The sequence below is a fragment of the Macrosteles quadrilineatus genome, unplaced genomic scaffold, assembly GCF_028750875.1.
Source record: "Macrosteles quadrilineatus isolate MER2022 unplaced genomic scaffold, UCM_ALF_1.0 Scaffold_2__2_contigs__length_208266976, whole genome shotgun sequence".
In the NCBI taxonomy this organism is placed as follows: domain Eukaryota; kingdom Metazoa; phylum Arthropoda; class Insecta; order Hemiptera; family Cicadellidae; genus Macrosteles; species Macrosteles quadrilineatus.
This window is the reverse complement of record NW_026542595.1, coordinates 155,260,145-155,270,532: the sequence shown is the minus strand read 5'-3', so window position 1 is coordinate 155,270,532 and position 10,388 is coordinate 155,260,145. Positions and strand designations below refer to the sequence as shown.

The 10,388-nt window shown below is 36.1% G+C and overlaps 1 protein-coding gene across 1 annotated transcript in view; it reads right to left on the bottom strand.

The window, feature by feature from the left end:
• Positions 1-509: 509 nt before the first annotated feature.
• Positions 510-10,388, bottom strand: part of LOC128986674 (regulator of nonsense transcripts 2-like) — a 66,643-nt gene continuing 56,764 nt past the window's right edge. The window contains exons 19-22 of the mRNA XM_054407159.1: positions 7,823-7,863; positions 6,341-6,476; positions 4,363-4,475; positions 510-866 (exon numbers count right to left, since the gene is read on the bottom strand). Coding sequence (XP_054263134.1) covers positions 792-866; positions 4,363-4,475; positions 6,341-6,476; positions 7,823-7,863 — 365 coding nt within the window. The 3' untranslated portion in view covers positions 510-791. The remainder of the gene's footprint in view (positions 867-4,362; positions 4,476-6,340; positions 6,477-7,822; positions 7,864-10,388) is intronic.

The window sequence follows — 10,388 nt, the reverse complement described above, 5'->3', positions numbered from 1 at the left end:
TGGATTTTAGTGGTATTAGGTCAGTAATGGTCCCGATCAGTTCCGTTCGTAGTTTCAGTAAAACTCGTGCTTGCGGAAGCTTACGTTTACTGTGCGTGTCATTATAATTGTGGTTTTTGGTGGTTATTTTTACTTGGTAGTGTTGAATGAGTAGTAAATATTAGTCGTAATGGCTGGTGACATGCTTGAGGATGACGATTTATTAGAGTTGTAGACTTTATTGTAGGCCTAATTTTTATTATAACTCAAGAAACCCCCACCTCCCCCCCCAATCTCAAATTTTGTTAAAGCTTAATGTTTTTGAAGATGTCTACAAACAATATTGATAGCTATTTTCTTTAAAAAAAAAAACAACTGGTACCATTTTTTAAATGACAAGTAAAAATCTTCAAAAACGGCAAAAATAAGTGGCAATGGCGAATTTTGACTAGGCTACTTAGACGTCGGTTAAGGGGTTAATAACTCAATCAGAAACAAAGTACAAAAATGTATTTAAGACAATAGGAACATACTTTTAAAAAATCACAACCGATTCTCTAAACAAACTATAAAACATATTTAGACTAAATATCATATTTTAGACTAACATAATTTATGCTTGTGACTAAATTTCTTTGGAATGTTAATTGAGCATAAAACATAAGTAATATCTAAATTTGTATAACAATAATACAACAAAGTTCATGTCTAAAATAATAGACAACAATAGAATCATCATTAAAACAAAGGCACCACACTGGTGATATAGGATTATGCGCATAAATAAGTTTGGAAGTCTGGGTTCTTCTGAACTAAGTTTCATCTTGAAGACGTTCGTTTATATCCAAAGTAAGCTTCTTCACTGTTTGTTTTTCTCTTTTGGAAACCTAAACAGAAATGATTAGGTTAATGAACTGACATTTCTTTAACTAATGCCATAAAATGAGTGAGGCAGATTTCATCATTGTCATTGGCTACCAAAAAAACACACCCCCTAACACAGAATATAACCGTTTGATCAACCATGCTTCTGACTGCAATGGTGGTTTTTTATCTGTGGATGGTTTAAGTGTGAGTTTGGCTGCTTACTTAATACAATCATGAGTTCAGAGGCCAATAGACCAAGAAAATAAATCTCACAACAACACAGCTAGCTATTACCGAAGTCATGGAAACTACAATTTACTCTCAAGTCTCAAGGGTGTTGCCGCAGTCGTGGGAGATAATTACCGAAATCGCAGAGACTGCAAGTTACGCCCACGGGTGTTGCCGTCATTGAGGGAGACGATTACCGATGTCACAGTGACTGCAGGTTATGCTCCCCCTAATATCCGACCTTTTGGCCATTCTGACCATGACTGGTCCCATCATGTTCAGATATGAGGGGTTCTACTGTATAGCTAAAATAAGAAAGTCACATCGACCCAGTAAAATAAAATGTAACAAGAACTACAAAGAACAACATTTAGTTGAGTGAAGCGAAGCTCTTTGGGATAAATTTCAATGCAATATTTATAACACTTAATCTCAATAACGACCGAACATATTTTAGCCAAACTTATCAAGGTGGTTTTGTCAAATGTTTGGATGGTTTAGAAGTAACCAATTCCAATTTTTAATAATGCCGATATAATTTTAAAGAAACTCAAAAGTTTTTAAATTTCAACGTTGGCCTCATGAGTTGCCATAATGATTACAAAATAACGACGTAAATGTAAACAAAACAAAGAATCATAGCATATGTTCAAATCAAGCCACGACATAAACACAGTACAAAGGAAAAACATTTGGATGATGACAACTGATCAAATAATACAGAGAAAGTCTTAGGTTTACATTTAAGTTGCAATTTGGAAACGACCACTGATCGAAAAGGCACAGTCATAGATAAAACATATTTTCTTTGGTACAGTATATAACAGATTTGATTTACGTAGCAAAATTTGTAAATCATGTCGTAAACCATATATATATGATAAGGTTATATTAATAACATTTTATCTTAAACAATTCGTAGGTGAATCACATTCTGCCATGGTGTGGGAACCATTTGTGGCAGTTACATTAATGCAACTGCAATACTATAATGTTATGGGAAGGAAGGGAAACAGGCCCACAACGTAGGAAGTGGTGAAGGAAGTAGTAAAGGCTAGCAGTGCAGAGTGTGGGAACGCTTTGGGACAGTTCTAGATTAATGTATCCAAAATATTAAAATGGTATGGGAAGGGAGGGAAACAGGTCTACGACGTTGTAAGTGGTGAAGGAAGTAGTAAAGGCTAGCAGTGCAGAGTGTCGGAACGCTTTGGGGCATTTAGATTAATGTATTTAAATATTATAAAATGCTATGGGAAGGTATGAAACAGGTCCACGACAAAAGTATTGGTGAAGGAAGTAGTAAAGACTAGCAGTGTGGAGTGAGGGAATGATTTTGTGCAGTTAGATTAACGTAAAACATAGATTAACGCAGTTATATTAACATAGATTAACGTCTAAAATACTAAAATAGAATGGGAAGGAAGGAAAACGCGCATAGGAAGTGGTGAATGTAGTAGTAAAGGCTGGCAGTGCGGAGTGTGGGAACCGTCTGTGGCAGTTGGATTAATATAGCAATCCTAAAATGCTATGGGAAGGGAAGGAAACAGGTCCACTACGTAGGAAGTGGAGAAAGAAGTAGTAAAGGCTATCAGTGCAAAGTGTGGAAACATTTAAATTTGTATTTTGGATTATATCTATTAACTTTTTTTTATTTATTGCTTCCCTAGCTGTGTGCCTAATCTACGCACGGGGATCTTATTGTAGTCAGTTGAATGTTACATAAATCACACAATGTTGGGTTTTTGGACATATGTAATTTTATTTCTTAAGTAGGTAGGCCATGTATTCTATGGAAAAGTACCGATATCAAGGATCGTCGTCGAAAAGGTTGTTATGAATAAATAGGTAGGCGTACGTATTCAAGAGATGGCTATTGGCTATGGGCCTATTAACTGTATGGTCCAGCGATAGCATCACACGGTGAGTAGAAACAGGAAGTGACACATTGGGAAAGCGAGTTTAGCATCATTCGTAAACCTCTGTTACAATCACCCACTGCAGATATGATTTTTTTTACTTTACACTTTACACAATCACCATTGAAGCGCCGTCAATGAGTGGAAACCTTGTTTGTAAGCTATTGGCGACGATCATTAAGTGTCCCAGCCCTATACAACACTGATTCAAGGACTTTTTCTAGTTATCTTAACTCAAGAACAGTTTTATACACAAAGAGTCTGGTTCCTGGTCAGGATTATGCCTAGTTATTTAACTTAATTTACGGTTACACTCAAATATTGCACTGGTGATTAATTAAATCCGTTATGTAAGAAAAGCGTTTTTAATCTCACTTGGTTGGAATTTACTTTCAAAACAAGATTGGAAATGGTTGCGGTATTTGTAAACATATCAGTGACAGCTAGAAAAAATAATCTTGATCCAAACAGCTGTTTGTTATGTCATAGATGATTATGTGATAAAAATTGAATGAAAATTTGACAAAAATCGCACAAAACTGCATTTTTGAACGTCTGTAATTTTATTAACAAAGTAGTGAGGCCATATTTTAATGGCTAAAGACACTCTCACAAATCTAGTGAATGCATTGAAATGACTTGGATCTTGATAGGTACTCTCGTTTTCATGGAGAAGATTGCGTAAAATGTGATCTTGAGTGTTACAGAAAGACAGGCAGACAGACAGACAGAAATAGAGGTAAGACTTGTATCTGCTTCTTTAATGTATAAAACATAAAAATAACCTAAAAATATATAATTCTGAGCAATGTACAGACAAAACTCTAATTTTATTTATATAGATTAAAAACCATGAAACATGATTGCTCCAATCAACTGGCTTTCACTGCTATGAAAGCAATCCTAGTTTATACTTCTTGCTTAACTTGTGGAGGAAAATTAGAACATAAAGGTCAACAGTTTTAGAAAGATTCAGATGTAGTTTGTGAATATTATAGGATGAGGATATAAGAGAATAGAATTAAGGAGGAAGAGATAATATAAGGAGACTGAAAGGAAGGTTATAGCTAATATTGTGGACCAAACTAGTGAATGTAGTTTAACTTGGATGGGATAGAGGCAAGAGGTAGAGAAATTGAGGGGCATTGTTCGTGCCGCCAAACATTCACTTAGATGTACACATGATTTGAGAGTAAAGAGCTTACATTCAGGGTTATAAGTACTGTTATTAATATTTTTTAATATCAGACTAATACAATTATCTGAGGCTGTAATATATACCCTAATGGCTTTAGGTATACAGTAAAACGTTACATCTGCATTAAGTATGGAGAGCTAAGGTGCTCAGGATAAAATCTTACAAGCAACTTACCTCTTCACGGAACTTGAGGTTAACTAGAAGTTCGTGGTCTGATGGCAAAGTCAATGTCTTGAAAGTTTGCTTGTTCCCTTTCTTGTAAAGAAGAACAAATTGGGATTTTTCGTCTACAAAGAAAGGTTACCATTAAAATTATCTAGACTAACAAAACAGGTTTACTACTTGTTCTATGAAACTATTTTTTTTTATCATCATAATACAAAATTATTACTATGGAAAACAGTTTGATATGATCCTTTAATTAGTTATTTATTTCCAATAATTTTGTGATCAATAATGTTATTTTTCACCATTAAAATTTTGTACCCAAAACACTCAACACTATTATGTCTATATCCTCTGAGTATTACAGTTCAAGGGTGAAATATAAAATTAGAGTTTCCAATATTGTAGGCCTAGTTGGTTGTAGGTAGTCTACAAATATACTTTACGCCATACTACACTGTTTTAACAAACTTCCCACGCAAGTATTTAGTCCAGAAAACAGCTGTTTGCCGCCAGCTTAATCAAATGGGGTTTCATTGCGTACTACTGTTATGCAATGAGTTTTACCGGACACCAATCAGCTGATTATAGGCCTACTGTATTTGGGTGGCAATGAGTGGTTTGGTTGTAGACAAAAACAGAACCTCGCTTAGAGGTTATGACTAGTGATTTTTAGTCCTTTAGTTGGTCCTTGGTGGTAATATATAAGGATTTGTAGAGATTTAGTAGTATGGCGTAAACTATCGTACGTAACTCGTCCAAAATGTGTTTACCGGACTCGTATGGTAATCCCGTACTCGACTTCGTCTCGCACGGGAACAACCACACTCGTCCAGTAAACACTTATTTTCAGGACTAGTAACGTAATATACTATTACCTTATCAAAAACTAAAAAATTAAATATTAGACTACAGTTTGGACATGAATATCTCTGATTTAGCAACTTGTACAAGTTTGTAAACTTGAGAAGAATTTGAGAATTTTGTCTAACAGTCATATTTTTATTACTCAACTATGACCTGAATGTAACTTTTCTAATTCAGCATGACAACATAACTTAATGTTACCCATTAGTGATGTCTTAATACCGGATCTCAAATCTCAAAACCATCAAAACTTTGGAAAAGGTTCGGTTTTGTTTTCAGATTCGATCACCGAGTTTCAAGATTCAAAAGTTTAGAAATTGAAGATTTTTAAACTTTTTTGAAACTCCTGACATTTTTTGTGTCATTATTATTGTTAATAACACTGTTTACACACAAGCTCGTAGCAATAGAGTAAACATACTATAGACTAACTCGAACGACATACGATTCAGTTTCATTATCAATATTTCATAACATAAAGAAATATTTACTACTAAATGTTCCAATTAACCTTATATTCATGTTCATGTTGGTGTTAAGGGTATAATTTATTTTAATGTTGGTTGATTATAAAAAAAATATGTTGTATTCAGGTTTAAGATTATCAGACCCATATTTATGTTATGTCAGTGTCAGGAGTCGATCTCTTTCAGTTTTTATTGCATACCTAACAATTTATTTTTACCTGTACTTTTTGTAACGTTGGCCTTTGTAACCAGCTAAGTAAAAATGTTTTGTTTTTAGGTTTTGAGATTCGGGGTTCGGTTTTTTAAAGTTTTGGTTTTGGTTTTGAGATTCAAAATTTCTGGTGGATGACTCTGCTACCTAAAGCTCTACAAACAATATACAGTAGATGAAAAATATTTTATGAGAACTAATATGAGATTGGATTGTTTTACACTAAGCTACATTCTCATTACAAATCTTCATGAAATAAGCTCAATTCAAGCATCGTCTATTGATAAAAAAATGTGTTGATCTATTCTTGAAATGAAAGTTAGGCTCCTCTAAATTACTACATTGTGGTTTTTGAGATAAAGATACAATGAGATGGCTAGACTGCAAGTGATCTTTATCCTTAACATTGATATTGATGTACATTGAATAGAAACCATCATACCTTCCAATGCTCGTCTGTAATTAAGAGGTACTGCAATGTCTGCATTAGGTTTGACCTTTGTATCCCCTTCCCTTACGCTGTCTGATATGAGCTTGCTTAGCTCTTGCATGAAAACATCGTCTGCATCTTCCACTTTCTGCAATCACAAAACATAAAACATGATGATAAAAAAGAGGAAATTGTTCAGGAATAGTTAAGTAAGACTTAAAGGTAATTTTTTTTGAAGTTGGCTGGGCATTTTGCCATTGTCTGCCACATAACACTCAGTGAAAGGATAGTAAATACAACCTTAACACGTTCACTGCGGCCTACTGCTATAGCAGTAGTGTGCTCCCCTGCCAAATATTGCGTCTGTCTGAGCCCAGCACTCGGCCGGGGACGATGTTATATGTTGCCAGGCTGTAGCTTAGAATACGAGTTTTATTTTGTTGTATGTTGGTATTAAACATTCCGTAAAATCCCGTTTGGCAATGCTTTTGTCCTGGTTTCGGGGATTTTCTCTTTTTGGAGCCATATTATAAAGACACTGGTTATTGATCCAGGCAGTTCTGCTACTGTCGGGTGTTTCAGTGAACTACAACCACTTTCGTCGTAACGCAGAACAACCACCACTGCTCTTTTGTGATTGGAATGCCGATTGCGATAGCTGATTCAGTAGCACGCCAGGGCTCAGCCGCAGTTTGCGAGTGCCTGTTTAAAGATTTTCAGCAGCGACCGTGTTACGTGACATGAGCGGGTTGGGTCTCTTCTGACTGATGTGAGGTTAACTGACTTATTGACCATATTTTAGAAGAATGAGACCTCAAAGTAAAGGAGGATGAAGACAAATAATGCTAATACACTGAACACTATCTTGGCCACGTAACATCTTAGACCATTAGCCAATAATCAGGTAAAAGACTCCTCTAATGAAAAAATTACAAATAAGTTCTGAATTTCATCACTTTAAAAGCCACTACAATTTTCAGTCACTTAAGAGTTGTTGGTTTGGTTTTGTTTTTGCTCTCCCATTCTACATTTATAATAAATTGGACATTGGTTGACATAACATGGATTAATATTGAGTCCGCACCAATATCAATAGAGATGCTGAATAGTTGATCAAAAGTTAGCTGGTAAATTTTAACATGTCTGTACTAAAATCCTTTCTTTAAATCATCACACCAAGTCCACTGTGTTATTAACATGAACAATGTTTATAGTTCTTAATATGAAATGAACACTATCAAAGACATATTTGAACATTAAATCCCAGGAGAGTCGGTTAGGTGATGGACGGACAGTAAATCCACGGCAATGATGTCAAGAGTTTGCGTCCCAGAGCCAAATCTAAAACTTATCAGAAGAATCTGTCCTAGTAATTTATTGACAATATCTCTTGCTTTACTTGATACATTCTACGCACAGTCTATATTTTTAAATTACTATTTTAAAAGTTAGGCTTTAGTATGGCCAGCAAGAACCTAATTAAAATACAAATACCTGTGATTGTTGATGAACTTCCTTGGAAGCAGGCTTTTCACCTGAAACAAAAGTCTACCGTCATTCATGATCATCATCGATAGTTTAGAAAATATGGTGAAACATTGATGACTAAAGATTTGCAAGGTTTATCTTTAACATGGAACACCACACTTGCAAAAAGAAACGAGCTGGCTATTTTATAACCCTAGGACTGCCCTGGCTTGATTAATGGAAAAATGCCCTGGCAACTTTGGCCATTTTGCAGAGGTTTTTTTTTAGTTTGCAGTGCCTAAAGTACTGTTGATAACCTAGTCACATTCATACTTGTTTTGTTCAAAAAAGGAGATTTTGAATAAAATAAATATTAGGAATCCCTGTTTGTGTTTTTTTTTATGTAAAAAAATGCAATCTTTTGGAATTTTTTCAAAAGCAGAGGCCTAACATTTTTACACCAAAATTTTACAGTTAATCTAAGATAGGTTATGAAATGTAAGCAATTTATTTCCTTACTTGGAAATGTTATTGTTTTGGTTCAAATAGTTTTTTTACCAGGATTACATTGGGAAAAATCAACAAATTTGGGCTGAACATTTGAAACATAAAAATATAATCAGAAACAGAAGTATAAAATTTATATTAAAAAGTTAACAACGATACATTAACGATACATTACAAAAGTTTTTGTAACGATACATTACAAAAGTTGTTATATTATTAAAGGTAGGTAACAGCAATACATTTTTATTCAGAATAATGTCATATTGTACAAAGTTATAACTGTTGAAAATGCCTGCCTTTTGTTATTTGTAATAGTCATACTACAGATGATGTGAATGTTTATGTTTGAGTCTCTGAGCCTCCGATTAAAGCCGAAAAGGAAGAACTTCAGAAATTCAACAAATCCACGACTCACGCAAAAATAGTTATTTCTCAGTGCGTTAGTGATGATTTACATCAACGTATTTCCGGAAGATTGTCAAGTAAGGAAGCGTGGGACATTTTGATCGAGCAGTTCGATAACAAGGCAGAAGATCAGTTGTTTCGTCAGTGTTTGGATTTCTTCAGTATGGAATGGGATGATACCGAGGATGCCCCAACCGTGCTTTCAAGATTGAAGAATGAAAACCGCGAATTTGCAGCTGGCCTCAAAACGTGTAACATCCAAACAGTCGAAGATTTTCTTGAGCTCCTGTTTGTGTCAAAAGTGTTACACATTTTGCCGAAGCGTTTTGAATGGTTCAAGTCTAGCTACTTACTTATGAAGGCAAACGAGAGCAAGAAACTTGAAGATGTTTCATCTGCATTGATCCTTCATGAGCGTAATGTTGCTCCTACGTCAAAAGCTGGTGACATTCTTAGTGCCACAAACAGCGGTGGTCAGAAGAATAGGAAACCAAAAGGTGACACTTTGTGCAAATACTGTTCGGGGAAAGGTCAATGGATTTGTCAGTGTTCTAAATGGAAAGCTGACGGCAAGCCTGCGTATCCAGCTCGAGCTAACGGCATTAGCACTAGTTCAAAAATGAGTGACACTGATAAGAAGAGAACTAAGGGCTCGCAAGTTAACAAGACCGACAACCGAAGTGCGCTGATTTGCATCAGCAGTGACATGCATATCGTGACCACGAACGACCAGTGGTGGATCGACAATGGCGCTACGCAGCATATTACGTCAAATCTGAGTTGGTTCACGGAGTACAAACCTTTTCCTGCAAACTCGAACGCAACAGTAAAGGCTGCGGGAAAGGAAGTTATAAAAGCTCTTGGCAGTGGAGTCGTTGAAGTAGCGAACTATGAAAATGGAAAACTGGAAACGTTCACACTCAACGATGTCTGGTATGTTCCTGGTGTTTCTCGGAACTTAGTGTCCATTCTCGCAGCTCATGATCGAAACCCTAATAGCAGGTTTGAATCGAATAATACCGAGTGTCGGTTCACTATTAACGAACAAACTGTATTCAAAGGCACTCGAAACTGTGGTGGAACTTTGTATAGTGCCTCATTTCACACAGTTCAACCATCTGAGGTTTGCGCTAATGCAGTAGAAGACAATCGCATTCTGCAGTTATATCATGAGCGCTGGGGTCACATGGTTAAACGCTACTTCCGATCGAAGCTCGAATCCGAAATGGGTATCAAAGTGCCAGCCAACTACGAGATCTGTGAGTTTGGAAAGGCACACCGTCTACTATTTGGAACACGAGAACACCCCTCAGCCCCCGGTGAGTTGTTATCCGGTGATGTTTGTGGCCTGTTTGACCCATCCTTCGGAGGTCGCCGATACTTGATCGTCATAAAAGACCACTTTTCAAGGTACCGATACTGTTTTGTCGCAAGGGAAAAATCTGCTGTGAAGGAAGCGTTGCGTGAAGTGTTGTGTAAAGCATGCACAATTGGTCATAACGTCAAAGAGTTTCTTAGCGACAACGGTGGTGAGTTTGACAACGCTGAAGTTCATCAAATTCTCAGAGAATACGGTGTTAACAAACGTCTGACAGCGCTGTATTCATCCGAGCAAAATGGTGCTGTAGAGAGAGAGAACAGAACGATCGTCGAAATGGCCCGTACCTTCAAGTATACCAAT